Below are 20,891 nucleotides of genomic sequence, written 5' to 3' on the forward strand. Positions count from 1 at the left end.
TGAAGCTCAGTAGCACACTAATGCTAAATGGTGAGCATCACCTTAGTCATTAGCCCCTGCAGGCGATCATCATAAAACGCAAACTGATCACCTCGAATGCATATATAGTAGCTTCATGATCCACTAACAGACTGAAATAAGGCCACACTGGTCTCCAATGTGCTTGGCTTATTTTCTTTCCTACACTAGGACTACCAGGAAAGAACCTGATAAATACTTAAACCTATGTTATCCATGTTGACATGGTATGCATCCTACATGAATGGTTAGAGGTGTTATCAAAGTGGAGCATCAGAGATTATTACTGTCAATAACAAACGGAAAACATCATACTCCTGCTTAGTAGTGGACACTAGGAGGAAAACACTATTAGTAAAACTACAGACATCCTCTGCGAACAAGTACATGTTGAAAAGATTTGCAGACAGAGGTTTTTTCATACAAACATAAGACAGACAGGTTTCCACAACTCTGCTACAAAGCCGCTGCAACTGTGCTGGACACAAACAATGTGCAGCATGATTTTTAAGATAGATTGATAAGATGCAGCCTGAAAGTATCTGTTACACGGTCATCACATCTGGCCAATATCTGGAATACACAAACATCATGGTGTGTTTGGTCTATAGAAACATAATGGAAACAGTGAAGGGGGCAAGACCTTACAGCTGAATCTCACTAGCCCAATAATGCTAAACGTTGAGCATCAGCTAGCCAGCCTTCAGGCCCTGTTGATGATAGCATACGCTATCTTCACAGGTCTGCCCCTCAGTTCAGATTGATTCATCCCTACAGCTTTCTCGAGTGATTCGTCATCCTCGAAATCAACATGGCAGAAACCGCGAGAATCTCCAGTTCTCTTGTCGATGGCAAATCTTATTGATGCAATCCTTGATGATTTGAAGAAATCTCTCAAGTCCTTCTCGGTGATGTTCCATGAGAGATTGCCGACATAAGCCGAGAGGCAGCCATCAGGCTTCTCAGGATCAGATTCAAACTCTGTCTTCTTTTGCCTCTTCGAGCTAGCAGTTATCCTGCATCTTTCGACCCTCATAAACCTGTTACCACTGTAGAAGCAGTATTCGCATCAGTAACAAGGGAATTCACCTGTGCACTGACATGAGTTGAAGACAAATGAATACACAGGCTCAAACTTACATTTTGTATCCATCAAGCTCCAGAGATTTCACGGCAACTTCATCTGACTGAAATGACATAATAGAGTAGAATGAATCAGCCTTGTTCAAATAAACTAAAAAGCCAAATATAATTATATGTTTCTGACTTCTAAAACTTCTTCCGTTTTCTTAGTAGATCTCACCGAGATTTCATGGCAAATCATTTCATCTGACTGAATGGCATAATAGAGTGAATTAGCTTTGTTCAAATGAACTAAAAAGCCAACTAGCTATATGTTCCAACTTCTAAAATTTCTTCAGTTTCCTTACTAGTTCTCGCATAGAGCAGCAACAGCTAATTTGCTCCATAACGAGATAAGGGAATAGCAGTTGTATGATGTTAGGAATTCCAAAATTGTAAATGCCGTCAAATCATTATCAGTCTGGCCAATTGGTCATCATATATTGTGACGAATCATGCAAAGGGAGTCCACAACTAAAAGAGCGCTGCTATACACACGACGGTGTGCAGCCGATGTCTGGACGATACTACTGATCTGACCGTACATGCATGGCACAAAGAGGAGGCCGACCGCTGGATCAAAGCATCGTCCAATGTTCGGCCAGTGGGTGTCGGCTGCTCAGTAGTTCCGCAACTAAAATTAAAGATCAGTGGTTGAACACTGACCAAACACATACACCACTGTAATGTACATAGCCCATTCAACAAACTGAAAGAATCAGGTGACAGTGTGACACACAAAATGGTTAGCAGGGTAGTGCCAACAAGTGCAATATCCAAATTTTCTTACTGTACAAACATGCAGATTCAGGTACAAACGAGCCATTGCCAGTCTCTCAACCTCTGTACTTGGAGCAAATACAGAGGATTATATGGATGCTAAATTATTGCTACGGCGGCATACAACAAACAAAGTGAAACAAGATAGCAGAATAAGTTAAGTAGTAACCTCGAAGGTGACGAAGGCGAGGCCGCGGAAGTTGCCGGAGTCCGGGAAGCGGGAGAGCTGGAGGGAGCGGATGGGGCCGAACTGGTCGAACAGCTCCCGGATCTCTTCCTCGGTGGTCGTGTACGGCATGCCGCTCGCCACCACCTTGCCGCGCTCATAGCTCTCAGCGCCCTCCCCGACCTCCGCCGCCGCCGCTGCGACAGGCTCCTCGGGTGCCTCTTGCTCCTGCACCTGCTCGACGGCCGGCTCGTCGGCCGCGGCGGCGATGGGCTGCCCCCACTTGTCCTTCTTGGGCTTCTTCCGCTTCTTAGTCTTCTCGGGGTTGGCTTGCGCTCGCGGGATCTGGTCCTCGGCCGCCATGGCTTAAACCCTAATCCTTCAGGCTCTGCCTTCGCGCCGCCGCCGCCGCCGAAAGAAGTGCTTTTGCTGGACAGGGTAGTGGTAATCCGCGGCAGCAGGGCAGGAGATGAAATCCCAGCCGTCTATTGCGTTTAAGCTGCCAACTAAGATAATCACCATCACTACCCCTAACTTCATTTCATTACTATAATAAGCTTGCCTTCGGTTAAACTTTCTGACGTTTGACCAAGTTTATAGAAAAAGTATCAATATTCACAATAAATCATTGTCATTAGATACATCATGAAGTATATTTCGTATTGTAGTTATTTGGTATTGCATATGTTGATATTTTTAATAAAAAAAATTATCAAACATTGCAAAATTTGACTTAAACTAAACTAAGTATGCAAAGAAAAAAAGAAATGAAGAGAGTATATATTATGAAAATTATGCCTTGCACATTGCTAGTAAAGAAACAACTATTGACACTACAAAAACAAAATATATGGTGTCAACGGGGCAATAGGAGCGCCGGATCTACCTTTTCGTCTAAGATATCGAACGTCCGACATTGCAGCATAGAAGTTTCTTGTTCAATAGTTTCCTGAATCTTATTGATGCAACATATTTTTCTTGCGGTAGGTAACAAATTGTAACATTTTCAAACACTCCGATTTTCCTGGATTTTCAATTTTTTTCCATTTTTTATTAGGATCGGGTTCAATGGGAGTCACATACCAACATGGAATGGGGAGGATTACCTATCCTAGAACAAAGAATGATTTGATTGGATTTTTTTAGAAGCACTTGTAATTTTATTCGTACTCATAAAAGTTACAGCTACACTAATTTGGATCTAAAATCCAAGAAAATACAAAGTAACTCCTACGACTAATAATTACAATTAAACCTTTTTAAAAACACTTTCTTCTCGGTATCAATCTCTGCTAGGAAAAACATACTCCAAAGACTTTTGTAAAGAGGCTACAATTGGACTAACTAACGATGTTGTCACTCTTTCACCTGCACGAACATTATCAATAATGGTTTTTGAAAGCGCCTTTAGTCGCCCATCCAAAAAGATGGAAAACCTTGATCGATGAACGTACTTGGACCACGGATGATCCCTTAAAAGTGTAGGTCGTCGGATCACAATATCTTCATCATGATGTCGATGGAAGATTCCAACTCCACAAAGAACCAAACCAACAAAAAAGGTTTGACACACCAATATAAACTCGCCAGATCTGAAACTCTCTAATCTCATGGCACCGAAAAAAAAGAGTAGAACACGTAGAACTCTTGAAGATGCGAGCCCCCCCCCCCCCCCCCCCCCCGCTACAATTGAAGAGGCTCACCGAATAAAAAATGTTCCTGCGTTTCAAAAAACTACATGTGAAATTTCTGAGAAATTTGTATACAATGTAAACAAATGTTTGCATAATATAAAAAATGATTCTTACCATTAAGAAAATGTACGTGACATTTTAAAGACATATTCTCACGTTTCAAAAAAAATGTCATTTAAAAAATATTTATACAATGTAAAAATATATTTGCATAGTTCAAAAACATTTATTAGCATAAAAATGTTCAACGTGTATGAAAAAATATTGACCATGTATTCAAATAGGTGTTCAAACATGAAGTAATAAAAATGTACATAGTGTATTTTTAACATGTCCACTGTGTATCAAAAAATATTTCATGTGCTCACTTAAAATATATATTGTGTACTGAAAACATTTAAAGTTATGTATACAATGTAAAAAAATCTCCATATACTTTTTAAAAAATGTTCAACACGTATTTGTAAAAATATTGATTGTATATTAAAAAAGTGTTCAAAAGATGTGTTAAAAGAAAAAAACATACACCATGTAATTGAAAAATGTTGAACGTGCATCAAAAAAATGTTTGACACATACGCTAAAAATGTATATTATGTACTAAAAAAAGTAGACATGTGTTGAAAAAATAGAAACCAATGAAAATAAAAAAGAATAAAGGAAAAACGAAGAAAACTTCTAAAACCCGAAAAAGAAAAATAAAGAAACCAAAAAGAAAATGAAAACTGAAGAAAACCAATGCAAAAAAATGGAAACAGTGAAACCCAAGAAGGAAACAAAGAAAAACGAAGAAAACCGGTTGTAGATGCTCTGAGTGCTCTGATGCGAAAGATTGCCGCTGGCACATGAAAAATTCTGCACTATAAACGGACTTTTTTAAAATAAAAATCGAATTTTATTAACTCAAAATGAAGCATCAAAGTAATTGATACAAACCCAATGAGCACACAATGAATATCCACATGATTAGGATGCATACCACCAATACTAACACACACGCATCTCTGCCTAGCGGAGGAAAAAGAAAATAAAAAAGAAAACTCTAAAGCGATCAAAACAATGATTGACGACATGATTGCTGACGATTCATTTGCTCGGAGTTCTTTATTTCTTTGCAATGGCTTATATTATATAGTTCGTCAAGCAGTCCGTTGCTATCCGATAGTCATATGATAGCTCATATGACGTATCGTTAGAACTTCTTTAGGTTGGGCGTAAGTACAGAATCATTTCAATTTCACCCGAAAAAAACAGAGAATCATTTCAATTTAAAACCGTCACAACAATCACGAGTCATGTTTATAGTAGGAACTCATACCAGACAAACCAGCTGTGAAGTGGTTAGTCATGCCACGAGGTCAACTAGAGACTTGTTAACAGACATGATTGAAGGCTCGTCAGTCAGCCTATTGTTAGACGGTTAGTCCAGCCATGCATGGTTCCACTTGCACTTAAAATTAAGCAAGCGAGGTTAGTGGCTCCTAAGATATCTTGGCAATGTTAGATGGCATGATGTAGGTAGTCCACTGCAAAGATCGAATGAGTCCAGCGAACAATGGCTGGATTCATATGCAGTGTATATGTATGTGAACCGAAGACTTGACTTTCACTGGCACGCCGTGGTATGCACGTAGATAGATTAGATAAATGCACCGGGGAAGGCGATGTTGATGCATGGCCACGCTGGTGATGGCGCTACCGGCGAGGAAGAGCGCCCCGCCCACGAGCATGATGCGCTGACGTCCAGTGGCCTTGGCCGTGCTGATGCAGCCATGCAGCTCGAATAAGTAAATTTACCGGTGGCGGGAGGTGCCGGCACACCATCCGCTGTCCATCTAGTTTCGTCAAGATTCGTGCACTCTGTCAGAGTATATACTACACTTCTTATACTATCTAAATACAACTGGCACACACTGACACATCTGACCAAATACACGCATGCCATGCAACTTTGTCAGGAGAGAGAGAGAGAGAGAGTTGGAATGAAGAGACCGACCGGACATGCATGATTCTCTCTTCCCATATAAATGACATCACTTTATTTTGGCCATATATTTCGAATGATTGATATATTTTAAAGTGAATGTCTATTTTTGAAACTTTTTATATATTTGAAATCGTGTTGACAAGACCTCTAGAATAAGATCAAGGTTGGATATATTTGAACTAATTTTAATTTATATATTTCAATTTTCTTTGGCATCACTTTCATAAAATAAGATTGGTTTGCTATTTCATAAAAGTGTTTGCTCCTGTTTTGCAAATTTCAAAATAATAATTTCACCTTTTGTAAACATTGGTTTCACTTATTTTAAGACACATATTTTACTTGTTTGAGAAAACATATTTCACTCAATTGAGAAAACATATTTCACCTTTTTTGAAATTAATTATTTTTACGCATTTAAGAAAAAATAATTTCACTCGGTTGAGAAAACATATCTCACTCAGTTGAGAGAACATATTTTCACGCATTAGAAAACACAAATTTTAGTCGTTTCAAAATCTAGTTTCACTAATTTCAGAAAGTTGATTTCAATCATTAAAAAAACTAATTTCTTTATGTTTAAAAAACCAATTTCACTCATCTGAAGAAACATATTTCACTCAAAGAAGAAAATGATTTCACTCAGATGTGAAAACATACTTCTCTCAGTTGAGAAAACATATTTCGAAACAAATATTGAAACATATTTCGCTTAGCAGAAATGTCAGTTTCACACATTGAAAAAGTCGTTTCACACCAAAAAGACATATTTCACTTTTTCAAATAACTCATTTCACTCATTTAAGAAAACCCATTACAGTCGCTCCATTGAAATACTATATTTCACTTGTTTCAAAAAACTGATTACACTCATTACAAGAGATAGATTTCATTAGTTTCAGAAAAATACATAATGGAGTAAAGAAACAGTTTCATAAGCTGAAATATGAAACTCACAAAGAAAACTATATTTAGAAAAGTGGTTTCAATCGTTTCAATATAAAACTTATTTCATTCATTTCAAAAGAACTGACTTCACTCATTTCATTAAACTTATTCCATTCATTACCAAAATGTTTTGAAATAATCAGTTTGACATGTTTGAACAAACTAGTTTCAGAAAACTGATTTCACTTATTTCAAAAAATATTTCACTAGTTTCAAAATCGATTCCAATTATTTTGAATAAGTAAATTTGAAATAAGTGAAATTTAAATTTTGATACGATTGAAATAGAAAAACTTAAACTAGTTTAAATATATTCAAAATTGGTTTTGTTCTACAAATCACATGTTCAGGGATTTGAATATATAAAATATTTTAATAATAGAAAATTAGTGTGAGAGATATTGTCCATCTGAAATTTTAAACAAAGATAAAATGGATGGATTTGTGTGTGAGAGAGAGGAGAGATTCTGCATGCATGCATGTGTACCGTTCCTGTTAAAAGGTACTGCATTATTCTGACATTGACTAGACTTAAATCACAAATACAAGAGATTTTTTGCAATGAATACTTTCATATACACATATACATGGTCCCACAACTTTAGATGTGGCAGCACCTCATTGGTGGAAAGATCACCGGTAGCTCCCGCCTCCGGTAAAAAACACTTTGCGCCATGCAGCTGGGCTGGCCACGACCACGAGCGACGGACGGCACCAGCCAAGCCAGGCAACGTGCAGCGACGACGTGAGTGCCAGCTGCTTGCCGTCGAGGCAGTATCCGTTTCCCTTTCGCGACCACCATATTCTTCACGGCGTGGAACGAGAACCGCTCTCGTCTTAAAATACAAGTCCTACAAACAACTCGGAAAAGGAGTCAATTCCACCACTTGTGCAGTGATACTTGAACTTGACATGAATGGTCTATAAATTTGCGGTGTACATTGAAGTGATGCAAAAACTTGACTTTGCCGTGTAAATGCGATGCAAAATTCATTTTTATACATCCTTGGTGTTGACGAGACGTGCCAGCAGGCATGGAGCCCGCTATCAGTGATCAGACGGTGGGGACAGCATGTGGGGCCTGCTCTTTTTGCAAGAGAAAAATCTTGCACAAAAATAACCATGGTAGGTTAGAAACAACACAAATCGTATTAAGAGGAAAAACTGTCCAATATTTTGGAGCGCGCCTTACCGAAACAACCGATGACATTTGTTGTTGAAGTGGGATTAATAGGTTATATAGTATTCTTTAGATTAACAGCGTAAAGTAATTTTCTTGAACACGAATGAAAAGGGTGCAACCCAATTGGCGATTAACCACCAGGCTTGATGACATTTAGTGCACTATACGAGAATAAATATTTTCTATACCAATTTGGCCTAACAACATAAATGATAACTCTAAACTTGAATGAAAAAGGTCCAGCAATCAAACCAGCGATCTCCTATCCCGATAGTGCAAACCAACACCCGACGAGGATCAACTCTGTACTTCGATACATCTGTAATATAAGCAAGAGCATGACGTAGGGTTTTACCTCCATAGAGGGGCCTGGACCTGGGTAAATGTTGTGTGTTCTTTCTCTTTTACCCATCGATCCGATCTAATAGCTCGGCCCCCTTACCCAGGTCTGCCGGTTTTGACACCGACAAAAGGTGATCTTGGATTTCTTCAGCGGGGACTGTAGGGACAAGTTGGTCAGCTCGAGAGGATTGCAGGGGCTAAGCATGGAAGGCTTTGGTCTCTTTGGGCTCGAGGTAGGGGATGCCAAAGCATCTGCCCACTCCCCTCACCCGGTGGTTATTGACTGGATCAACTAAGGACATGCTAGAGAGGAGGGCACTATTGAGAGAACCAGTGCCAAGGTCAGGGTCAGTTACCCCAAGGAGAGACGATGTGGAGTTTCTATTCCATGAAGAGATCATCTCAGAGATTGAATCTTTTTTCTGAGATGCTTCTCCTTGTGTAGGATCCTCCTTTTTTTAGAGACTAGGATTAACCACCACACCAGCTTAATATCAGACCAAATTGCATTATTAAATATGTGTGCATTTCTAGTTTTCCAAGTACACCATAAGATGCAAACGCATGTAAAATTATGCACACGTGGTTGTTGTTAGCAGGCCAAAATCTGGCAACGAAAGGAAAATCATATCCTAAAGTTATTCCAAAGAAGCTAGACAACTATTTCCAAATTTTTTTAGAAACTGCACAATCAAAGAGCAGATGAGAAACAATTTCTTGCTCATTGCAAAGTACACAATCCAAAGGTATATTCAAGTTTCTTTTGTACAAATTTGTCTCTAGTCATAGGCTTGTTTATGAGATAGAAGCCACAGAAAGAGTTGGACCCTGCGAGGAACAAACAGAGCGAATGCCCCGCCCCCCCCCCCCTCTAGAGTCATATTGCCATGAAATGCATCGTCTGTTACTAAAAGAGATAGACTGACATTCCATCAGACTAGCCACAATGGATAGTAACATAGAGTAGTAACATGCCCATGTGGTAACATGCAAGACTTCATTTATTAGGCTATAGACCTATCTTGCCTTGACATGTGTGATGTTACTCATACTAGTAGTAACTAGCTATGTTACCACATGTCTCTCTTTCTTCATTTATTACTTGCTACATCATCTATTTTATCTAGATATGTGTGATGTTACTACCTATGTTACTTCCATTGTGAGTAGTCTCAGGGAAGAAGAAGAAAAATCCTTCTAAAAGTGAGTCACAATAATGGAAAAACTTATGTGTCATCACAACAATGATAACACACAATGGGACATCACAATAAACCTTTCTCCTGGAACATTAAAAACCTTCTAATGGGATATCACAATAATGTTGTAAGACAACAGAGCGATTGTAAAATATGACTTTGTGTGTCATCGGCGATAGAAAAGACAATCATTTCAGCTCATTATGAACATATATATGAACGCCCATATTTTTCCTTTTTTGCGTCGAGTCGATTACAATTTGTTGACCAGCAGGTACTCATGTTGAAGATATTCCGGTAATCAGCACGTTTCATTACACAAGAACATGTATACATATATAGACTGACGATTAATAGCATACCCATTATCCAAGCTGTCAAAAGAAAAAAAAACATTCAGTACCCATGATAGCAACATCGCAAATTCATCCGCAAGTCAATACACAAGATACTCCAAGTCCAAGCAAGAAGAAGAAGAATGCCACTCTCCTAAATAAAATTTTAACTGAGCATGCGTACACGGCACACCAAGGTTGTCGTTGAACGGACAAACGAACAGATAGCTCATGTTGACGCAGACGGAGATGAAGCTGGTTTGCGCCGGCCGTGGCCGTCGCCGACGAACCTCTTCCAGTACCAGTGGCGCTCCCAGACGGAGCCCATGGACTCGAGGGGTACGCCCTTGGTCTCCGGCAGGAAGACCAAGACGAAGGCCGTGAGAGCCACCACCCAGGCTGCGTAGTAGGCGAACGTGGCGTACTTGAGCCGGCACAGCAGGGCGAGGAAGGTCTGCGTCTGCAGGAAGGTGAGCCCCAGCGTGGTCGACACGCTCACCGACTGCCCCGCCGACCGTATCTCCATCGGGAAGATCTCGCCGGGGATGATCCAGATGAGCGGCGCCCACGACATGCCGAACCCGGCGCCCTGCACGCAGGTGAGCACCAGCAGCGCCACCCCGTAAGCCCGCGGTATGTGGCCGTTGGCGGCTTGCGCTCCCATGATCCACGCGTTCGCGACCTGGCACACGACCATGATCACCGCGCCCACCATGACGAGCACCTTACGGCCGTACCGGTCGATCACCAGCGTGGAGAGGATGAGCGAGCCGAACTTGACGGCGGCGAGGATGACCGCGCCCATCAGCGCCGCGTTGCTCCCGAAGCCGGCGATGCGGAACACCAGCGGCGAGAAGAAGGTTAGGACCATCATGCCGCTCAGCTGGTGGCAGAACGGCACCACGACGGAGAAGGTCAGGTGCGGGCGGTACTGCCGATCGGCGAACAGCTTCCGGAACGCGCCTTCCTCGCTGCTCTGCGCGGCCTCCACGGCGCGCGTGATGTCCTTGAGCTCGGCGTCCACGTTCGCGCTGGCCCCGCGCACCCGGAGGAGCGCCGACCGGGCGAGGTCGGCCTTCCCGCGCATGATGAAGCTGCTGGGCGTGTCGGTGAGGAAGAGAGCGCCGACGAAGATGACGATGGCCGGCGCGCCGGCGAGGCCGAGGGAGAGCCTCCAGCCCCACTCGAGGCGCGCGGTGCCGTAGTTGACGAGGTTGGCGATGAGGATCCCGAGGGCGAGGAAGAACTGGAAGGCGACGCCGAGGGAGCCGCGCCACCGCGCGGGGGCCATCTCGGCGAGGTACAGCGGGGTGGCCTGGTTGGTGAACCCGACGCCGAAGCCGAGCAGCATGCGGCCGACGATGAGCATGGCGAGGTTCATCGCGGCGCCGGTCATGGCGCCGCCCGCGAAGAAGAGAGCCCCGCCCAGCAGCATCACGCCACGCCGGCCCAGCGACCTGGTGACGCGGCCAGCGGCGAAGGACGACACGAGCCCCGCGATGTAGAGGGACGAGGTGAAGGAGGTCAGCGCGTGGCTGTCGAAGATGCAGTACTGGCTCCGCTTCGCGTCCGCCATCCGCCTGAGCACCTTGGGGAAGAAGGTCTGCAAGAAGGGCTTCATCTGCGAGACGCCGCCTGGATTTCACAGCAGTTAGCAAGCAATCAGAAACGAGACGAGCACACCGCGCAAGATCATAGTAAGCTGTGGGTGAATCTGACCTGAGATGCCGATGTCGTAGCCGAAGATGAGGCCGCCGGAGGCCGCCACAAGGCAGGTCATGACCACGGTGAACGTGAGCTCGCCGCCGTAAGCCAAAGGGGAACCATGGCCAGCCTCGACGCCAACGGCACCTACGGCCATCGCGTTCCCTCGCCTGTTGTGTGTGTGTGTGGAGTGGACGCCCTGCAAAGGTTTCTCGTGCTACCAGTGGAGTATTGTAGTGTCACTGGTCAAGTTATCGAGAGGGAGAGCTGACTGGCAGCAACGGTACCGAGGAAGGGGCCGGCATCCTCTTGTATTTATAGATTGGTCAACTTTGGGCACCCCGGTGTATATCTCGCGTTCATGTTTGTTTGTTTTTGAGTTGGCATTCATGTTTAGATATGGCACTCTCAATGCACTATATTTGTGCTGCATTTAAAATAATTCTGATTTGATACTATCTTTTGTGTGAGAAAATTTATGAGATATTATTGCTCCCTTCCGGTTTATAGCCCTATATTACTCCCTACTTTTCCTGTTTGGTTCATAAGTCCTAGGACTTTTTTTAGTCTCAACTTATAAGTCTCAAGTCCTTAAAAAGTTCTTACCTGTTTGGTTCCTGGGACTTATAAGTCTCTATAAGACCATATTACAAATATAAGTCTCTATAAGTCCCTCCTTAAGAGTCTTATTTCATAAGTCCTAAATGCCCACTTTAAGTCTCTATAAGTCTCTCCTGTTTGGTTTAGATGGGACTTATAGGAACTTATTTAAGTCCCTAGACCAATAAGTCCCTGGAAACAAACACCCTCTTATTTACTCTGCGTATTAGATTTGATTGAAGTCAAACTTCATAAAGTTTGACCAAGTAATATTCAATAACAAATCTATATGATGTGAAAGTATATTTAATAATAAATTTAATGGTATTGATTTGTTATTGTATATGTTAATATTTTTATCTATAAACTTTGTCAAAGTTTATAAAATTTGACTTTGACCAAAGCTAACATGCGGAGTAAATAAAAACGAAGGAAATACTATGGACATGCAGAGTAAATAAAAACGAAGAAAATACTATGGCAACTCTATCTTTTCTCGTTAAATAGGGTATCACATTAGATTTTTACGTAATATTATGATATACTGCTATAATAGTCCAAGGTGGAGCAATGAGAGGGTCCTTAGGCTGGTCATAGTGGGGAGTAACTTATACTAGTGTCATGCATATGACACTAGTCTAAGTTATTACCTCCATAGTACAAAGTAACATAATAGTAGTGTCATAGATGAGTTCATTTATTAGCTTGTAGACTCATCCCTTTTCAGAAAGCGTTATGTTACACTAACATATTATGTTACTCTAAACACCTCTCTTCTTATTAACTACGTGTCACATATTGTATGAATTTTCTTGAAGTACGCTATGTTACTACCTAAGTTACTCCCACTATGACTAGTCTTACTGCATGACAAGGTACAACAACCATATCTCACCATGGTTAGGCTAGCTGACTCAAGATTAGGTGAGTAACTAACCAACCTAGACTTAGCTGTAAATGTGATACTAAGCCCGATTCCTATCAATATCCTTGAATCTTCACTAAAAATAAGAAACCTAACTTCCGCTGCATAGAAGTCGTATTGTTTGACGGGTCTTGCAACGGCAAGTACCGCATAGTACGGAAGTACCATAGGGTTGGCGCAGATACAAAATCATTTAAATTTAAAACTCTTGTCACAACCACGAGGCATTTTGTAACCCAGATCGAACAAACCAGCTGTGAAGTGGTTAGCCATGCCACCAGGTCAACTAGGGAACTAATAAAGATGATTAGTACTCCCTCTGTAAACTAATATAAAAGTGTTTAGATAACTAAAATAGTAATCTAAATGCTCTTATATTAGCTTACGGAGGGAGTATACATGATTCATTTGCTTAGAGAAGACTCCCTCTATAAACTTTTATAAGACTTTTCAGATCACTACTTTCTAAGCAGTGATCTAAAAAGTTCACACAGGAATAGTAGTTTGGACTATGTGCATGGAGTATGGAGCTGTTTGGTTCGCAGACACAGTTTGCCAAGCCAAAGTTTGGCAGCCAAAGTTTAGTTGGCATGTGTTTGATTTTTGCCACACTTTGGCTTGCCACACTTTATTGTTCCTATATCCCACTTGTCATAGAGACAATTTTTTTGTCAACTTTTGTCAAAGTTTGGCGTCCAATTTCTCAGCCACACTTTGGCTTGGCCACATTAGTCTCTAACCAAACAAACTCTATGTATTTCATCATGCATGGTTCCACTTGCACTTAAAATTGAACAACCGAGGTTAATGTGGGTCCAGTACATATATTCACGATGTCAGATGGCATGTAGCTATTGACATGAAAATTGAACACTTGTTGTCTAGCGATAGATATATCTGCAAGACCATCATAAGACCGAATGAGTTCACAGAACAATGGTTGGCTTTATATGTTCTTTTTATTTCTTATACGTTCTTTTTGTTTGTCATCATGTGGTAAGCGTGATCAGCCAACTACTAACCTTGATGGTTATACGGGTTATATGTCAAACGAAGACTTTGGATCAATCATGGCACTCGTTTCCTACATAGGTGTAGCAGATTAACTAATGATAAAGAGCGTTCATTCCAAGAGTAGTAGCTCTTGTTTTGATGTTAGCGGTCTTATGCGGAAGCCATTTGTTTTTTGAGAAATTTTAACATGATCCCAAACTATTTTAGCTATCTATGTTTTTTGATCCAAGGGCCACATAATCTCTTATCATCTAAGAAGTAAGATTACTAAATAGGCAGTAAATTTTTCATTTTTCAAAGGACTCCTATTAATACTATGAAAATATACTGCTAAGAACTCTTGCCATATAAACTATTACGTTAAACAAATAAATACTTTCAAAAACAGTATGCAATGTAACTTGTATACACATCAAATGTTTGCACGATTAAAATGTTTACTTCAAAAACAGTATGCAATTAACTTGTGTACACATCAAATGTTTGCACGGTTAAAACAGTTACTAGCTTGACATGCCAGCAGAATTGCTACATACTCCCTCTGTTCCTAAATATAGGTCTTTAAGAGATTCCAATTTGAAATACATACAGAGCAAAATAGGTGAATCGACACTCTAAAATACGTCTATATACATTCGTATGTAGATCATCTTAAAATCTCTAAAAAGACTTATATTTAGGAATGGAGGGAGTACAACTTTAAATCATCTACTTGCTTTCAATCAAATTTCAGCAAAACAAAATTTGAGAATCCATTGACAACAATCTTTTCCACATGCAAATTAAATTAATTTTTTTTAAATAAGGCACACACACAATTTGAGTCATCCATCCATACTTTTTTTTAATATACTAGAACATTTTTAAACATTTCATGTATAATATACTTGTACTATGAGAAGCAAAAGCTACTTAGAGCAAGTACAATAATAGGCTTATAGCCCGCTTACATGACAATTTTGCCTATGTGAAGAGAGAGACATGAAGAAGTAAGGGGAGTGGGTTCTCATGCAAGAGCCTAGCTATACACATGCTCTTAGGAAGATGCAATAGATTCTTTAAAAAAAGATACAATAAATGTGAAGAAAGAGATAGAGAGAGGATGGAAAAAAATCACTAGTCTTATAACCAATCTTATAGCTAACCTTGTTTTATGAGTGACTATAAGTGATGAGTATAGATGACCTGACGACATCATATAGCCAGCAGTTGGGCGTACCATTCGCCATGCTCTTAGAATGTTTCATCTTCAAAATACGTTGAGTTAATTGTTGTAATATCCTTGATTTCGTGAGGAATGTATAGGAAAGACAATAACGTGCATTATTAGTTTCCTTTTTATGGCACAATATATTAACTGGCGGGTTAGATATGATCTTTTTGCACTATAAAAATCATCAATAATCAGTGGCTAGGATTCGCTATATCTTACCTCTCTAGAGGTAAGAAGAACCATTGTAAAATTGCTCTTGTTTTTTTGCCTTTGTGCACATGGATGTCGGTCTATGTTTTGTTCCCTTAGTTTTGGTATTGGAACCCTAACATTTTTGTATCATATGGAAACAAATATCTTTTGCTGTTGTCTAACAACGGAATATCACTAGGTAAAAATCTATTTTGAATCAAGGGGAATGCATACGTCGTCGTCGTCCGCATGCAACCATTAATGCGAAAAAATAGAAACTAGGCACCGAATCAATTTTGAAATCAATCCATTAATGCAATTAATTAGCCAGATACATATGTAATTAATTAGTTTCATTTAAACAAGAACTTTTCACGCGGAATCAATTTAAAAACCGAGTCATTAATGCAATTGATAAATTAGGCGGGCAATTAATTAGGCCTACAACTAATTAGAAATAGTTATTTCTTTTCCAACCGCGTTTTCCCTAATAGTTTGTGTGGTCCCCTTTTCTAGCCATTCTTTCCAAAACCACACATAATCTACCACTTCGCTTGTCACCACTCTTCACGCTCAGTAAATAAAACGAATATCACATCAAGCATATCCATCAAGAAATTCAGAAAAGTTGTTTTGACCGGATGTGCGTCAGGTGAGACGTGTGTGATTCTTTGTAACACCCACCATGTGGTCCTAGCCTCAACAAAGACTTTGCTATCCTCGCTAAGGATAGAAGCGCATATTGGTTGCCCCAACATATGACTTCATAACATACACGCAATGTCATATGTTGGTGAACAAAGATGGAACATCACAAGAAGTACAGCTACACAAGATAGATGAGTTTAATATGAGTGAACAAAAGGGCAAACATATGCCAATATGATAATATAGTTATACACCAATCAGAGGTCACATGATCCAACATTACAACAGGAAATAAACACGGGTCCAAGTATGGACAAGAACCAAAGTTGTCTAAAGAGGCTAGAACATAAGCAAACGTCCCATAACAAACGGGTTTCAAGCTGCCGACCGGGATCCTTATCTCTACTAGTCGTTGTTGAAGTAGAACTCCACGTAGAACATTCCGCATTCTCAGAGCAAAGCTTTACCTTAACCTGTACATGCACCTGGGGTTGTTGCCGTATCTGTGAGCCTTGAGGAATCCACAAGTCACATTACCAAGGATACCAAGACTAACAATACTTAGGTTGGATATGGTTAAGTATTGAGGTTTTAGCACGAAGCCAAGCAATGTAAACCAACTAGTCATACGAATACTAGAATAAGATGAGATCAACCTACACAAAGGGAGTCACAAACTAGTTGATCAATAAGTGATCCTAAACACCTACCTAGGATTCCAAACATCACCCCCACCATGTTCTCTTCTTGCTTGCATACCCACAAGAAGAGCCAATCATGATACACACACGTTCGAGCAAGTTTTAGTTATTAGTTGAAGTTGTCTATGCTTGGCATTATTGTTGGGAAACGTAGTAGAAAACAAAAAAATGGCCTTACGATCAACCAAGAACACTATGAAGATGCAATAACAATTTTCGTCGGATCGTTACGAAGTCCGAGTTGCGGCGAAAGAAGACGAGTCGGTGTAGATCGTACTTGAAGTCCCTCGAACTGTTGATGAACGATCCTCGAACCGTCCATGAACAGTCCCTCGAACGGAAGACCGAAAGCATAGCCTCTCCACAGATGGCAAGCGTACGGTCTCCATAATCCGACAGTGCTTCACCGTCCAGAGCTAATCGTCACCGGAGAATTAGAGGGAGGATATTAGAACCATACCGGGCTTCTAATTATGAGGATTAGAGGATCTAGGTCTAGCTCTAATTGGATCAACGAGAACTAGAATTAGGAAACCAGAGGAGGGTCCAAAAACTTGTGTGTTCGAAAGTGCCCAAAACCTCTAGATATATAGGCTAGTGGAGGGGAAGGGGCGCCACACAAGGGGGGAAGTATCCCCCCTTGGCCGGATAAGAGGAGGGGGACTTCCCCTCCAATTCGGCCTCCCCCTTCCTTCTACAAGGGGGAAGGGGGCGCCACCACTATTGGGCCCAAGTAGCCCAAGTAGTTCTCCAACACTTGGCCTTTTAAGGCCATTGATATTTAAATAAATATAAAATCCTCCTTATCATATTTAGAGCCTTCTAATATTAATTTAACATCATCGGAAATTATTTCCACCTATATATAATTTATCGATATTACCCGGTAAACCCCGAAACCCTTCCGGTGACCCCGAAACGCTTTTAGTTCCTCTCGAAACTATTTCCAATATTAGTGAAACTATTTCATAAATATTTTCTCATCACTCCTGTCCTACTAACACTCAGCAGATCGTGATTACTTTAAGCTTATGACCCTGTAGGTTTGGTAAAACATAGACATGAACAAAACCACTTTCGTTTAATGACCGATAGCGGAACCGTGGACATCCATATCGATCCATATGAGTACACAAATGACATTCGAGTGAGCCTTTGGTTATCATGTGATATTCCCTTTGATTCATGGCACTTTACCAAATCTGACGTGAGATATATTGGTATCCTCTTGAGTCATACATATGCTCATTATATCGGTCTCCTTGTTACCGGTTTCATTCTTCCTTATTATTAACATGTTCCAGTATCCTCGTGACACAGTCGCCTGTGTCTAGATAGACAATGGCGGATTTCTTCACACCGAGAGGTCCCTAAAAATATCTCTCCATCATTGGAGGAGCAAATTCCACTCTCGAGCTATCTAGTCCCTCGTCAAACTTTTCTATGAACCTATAAGTTGTCGTTATGATCACCGTGTTACAGATGACATTTGAGTAGCTCCAAAGTTAATAGTACGATAAGAACTGACTACGATACTCTCATGGTCTAAGGAACTAAATCACATGTTAACACTCTGTGTTATAACAATTGACTACTGACGATATTATCTCAAAGTATAACAAACAAGTTTGGGTCGATTCAACATGATCGTTCTTCCAACGTCATATTCTCAAATTTTCTCTAAGGCTATCATTACACTTAATGATATCTCAAGATCCGGAAAACGTGGTCACAAATAACACTTGAGCTAGTTTTAGAGGCAAGACTAGGAGTCAGGTTTTACCGTTTATCATTCCACATATGCATATGAGTTTTTCACTAAATCACATATTCCAGGATCATAGGAATTATAGCATAGAATATAAACTCTTAATTATAAACATGGAAATATAATAATACAATATTATTGCCTCTAGGACATATTTCCAACAATTATAAATTTCTAAGTTGCTCGTAACCGCAGCCATGACTTTTCGAAAATTTAACCCTACAAGGGTGCTTTGAACTTCCCATTATAAGTTCTGCATGCATACCCCGTTCCTCCAAGTTTAGGTCCCATGAGAACCAACGTGTAAACATGATATGTGTTACGGCATATCTCTCTCAAGGTAGTTTTGGTGATTGATGACAACATGTTTGTGGACTAATCTTGTGCTTTGAATAATTCACAGATTTTCCCCTGGCACGAGACGCCTTCTTCCCCTCGGAGTGTATTTCAAGACGGTGTAGCTCTTTCATCTCTTTCTCGGTGGACTAGTTGCGTAGAGGGCACCGTACTATCAAGAGGGGGTCCGCTGGGGTTTTGCATGGGCGGAATCATCAGGTACACATCAGCTTCTCACCCTCCGAGCATTTCCTTTCCATTGAAGAGATCTCTCCTCTCTTCCTTGTCCTGTCTGGGTCTAAGCGGTAGTACCGCTCCGCAGCGGTAGTACCGCCCTTGGCTCCACAGCAGTAGTACCGCTGGGGGCCTGGCACCTCCGCCGTGTCCTCAACATATTTGAGAGATCCCTTCTCTCTCTCTCGCGCGCGCCCCAGCGGTAGTACCGCACTGCCTGCGGTACTACGGCCGAAGGGTCACAAGCGGCAGTACCGCTCCACAGCGGTACTATCGCCCTTGACCCCACTGTCGTAGTACCGCTGGGTAGTCTGGCTCCTACCGCCTCGATTCGAGAGGTCTTTTTCTCGTGTCGGGTTTTGCGGCACTAGTCACGGTTGTAGTGGCGGTAGTACCATTCCAGGAGCGGTAGTACCGCCCTACCACCGCGGTAGTACCGCATTTGGGTCCGTTCCCTACTAAGTCTCCTCAGCGTGGCAGTACCGCTGGTTGGCGCGGTAGTACCGTCGCCTGGCGGTAGTACCGCCCCCCTCTCAGCGGTAGTACCGCCCTGTGCGGGGCTGGTTGGTGGGGAGCAACGGGATTATTGCCCCCACTATAAAAGGGAGTCCCCTTCCTCCTTCTCACCTACCACTTCCTCCCCCAATCTCCATTTATTGCTCAAGCTCCATTAAATACTCCAAGCTTCATTTCCGCCCGATCTATCTCTCTAGCCAATCAAATTTGTTGATTTGCTCGGGAGTGGTTGAGAAGGCCTCGATCTACACTTCCACCAAGGGATTTTCGATTCCCCCACTCATCCCTAGCGGATCTTGTTACTCTTGGGTGTTTGAGCACCCTAGACGGTTGAGGTCACCTCGGAGCCATATTCCATTGTGGTGAAACTTCATGGTCTTGTTGGGAGCCTCCGATTAAGTTGTGGAGATTGCCCCAACCTTGTTTGTAAAGGTTCGGTCGCCGCCTTCAAGGGCACCAATAGTGGAATCACGGTATCTCGCATTGTGTGAGGGCATGAGGAAAATACGGTGGCCCTAGTGGCTTCTTGGGGAGCATTGTGCCTCCACACCGCTCCAATGGAGACATACTTCCCCTCAAAAGGAAGGAACTTCTGTAACACATCCTCGTCTCCACCGGATCCACTCTTGGTTATCTCTTACCTTTACTTGTGCAAGCTCTTCATTGTTTCTACCCTTGCTTGCTTGTATGCTTGTTGTTATTGCATCATATAGGTTGCTCACCTAGTTGCACATCTAGACAACCTACTTTGATGCAAAGTTTAATTTGGTAAAGAAAAGGTAAAAATTGGTAGTTGCCTATTCACCCCCCCCCCCTCTAGTCAACCATATCGATCCTTTCAATTGGTATCAGAGCCTCGTCTCTTTATTAAGGACTTTACCGTCCAAAGAGTATGGTTGATACCGTAGACGGTGTGGAGGAACACTCTGGTGTGAATCCGATCTCGTCTACGGGAGATGGGGGAACTTCGGTCTCTTGTGAGGAGTTCAATGTGGCCTTGGAGACATTGAAAACCTCCATGACGACCGAAGTTGAAAGCATGTTTACTAAATTTCTTGAGGGGCTTAAACTTTCCACCGCACCGTTGAAAGTGGGTGATCCCGCCAACAAGGTGTCGGATGCTATCCCCGACAAGGGGGAAGCTAGTAGTGAAAAGGCTCCTTGTTCTAGTGGCAAGAATGGCACCGACATCTTTGCCCATGTGGAACCACCACTTGTTTATGGTAGACCGGTTCCTTCCACTCATTTGAATCATGCCGGACCTCC

The 20,891-nt window shown here is 41.7% G+C and overlaps 2 protein-coding genes across 2 annotated transcripts; both read right to left on the reverse strand.

The window, feature by feature from the left end:
- Window positions 1–486: 486 nt before the first annotated feature.
- LOC123105940 (phragmoplastin interacting protein 1) lies at window positions 487–2,548 on the reverse strand. Its single transcript, XM_044528125.1, has 3 exons — window positions 2,090–2,548; window positions 1,159–1,205; window positions 487–1,067 (listed from the first exon to the last, which is right to left on the reverse strand). Exons 1-3 carry the CDS (start codon window positions 2,447–2,449, stop codon window positions 722–724), a joined length of 753 nt encoding a protein of 250 aa, XP_044384060.1. The 5' UTR covers window positions 2,450–2,548; the 3' UTR covers window positions 487–721.
- Window positions 2,549–9,768: 7,220 nt separating this feature from the next.
- Window positions 9,769–11,762, reverse strand: LOC123108374 (sugar transport protein MST1). The gene is made up of 2 exons (XM_044530178.1): window positions 11,494–11,762; window positions 9,769–11,409 (listed from the first exon to the last, which is right to left on the reverse strand). Exons 1-2 carry the CDS (start codon window positions 11,633–11,635, stop codon window positions 10,004–10,006), a joined length of 1,548 nt encoding a protein of 515 aa, XP_044386113.1. The 5' UTR covers window positions 11,636–11,762; the 3' UTR covers window positions 9,769–10,003.
- Between the last annotated feature and the right edge of the window lie 9,129 nt (window positions 11,763–20,891).

Source organism: Triticum aestivum, chromosome 5A (assembly GCF_018294505.1).
Source record: "Triticum aestivum cultivar Chinese Spring chromosome 5A, IWGSC CS RefSeq v2.1, whole genome shotgun sequence".
Taxonomy (NCBI): Eukaryota; Viridiplantae; Streptophyta; class Magnoliopsida; order Poales; family Poaceae; genus Triticum; species Triticum aestivum.

What these genes read in the sequence shown, in the direction of transcription:
- LOC123108374 (XM_044530178.1), bottom strand. Translation starts at nt 11,635, where the DNA reads ATGGCCGTAGGTGCCGTTGGCGTCGAGGCTGGCCATGGTTCCCCTTTG. An exon ending in CTACGACATCGGCATCTCAG is followed by an intron (nt 11,410 to 11,493) that starts GTCAGATTCACC and finishes TGTGAAATCCAG; the next exon opens with GCGGCGTCTCGCAGATGAAG.
- LOC123105940 (XM_044528125.1), bottom strand. Translation starts at nt 2,449, where the DNA reads ATGGCGGCCGAGGACCAGATCCCGCGAGCGCAAGCCAACCCCGAGAAG. An exon ending in TCGCCTTCGTCACCTTCGAG is followed by an intron (nt 1,206 to 2,089) that starts GTTACTACTTAA and finishes ATGTCATTTCAG; the next exon opens with TCAGATGAAGTTGCCGTGAA. An exon ending in GAGCTTGATGGATACAAAAT is followed by an intron (nt 1,068 to 1,158) that starts GTAAGTTTGAGC and finishes CTGCTTCTACAG; the next exon opens with TGGTAACAGGTTTATGAGGG.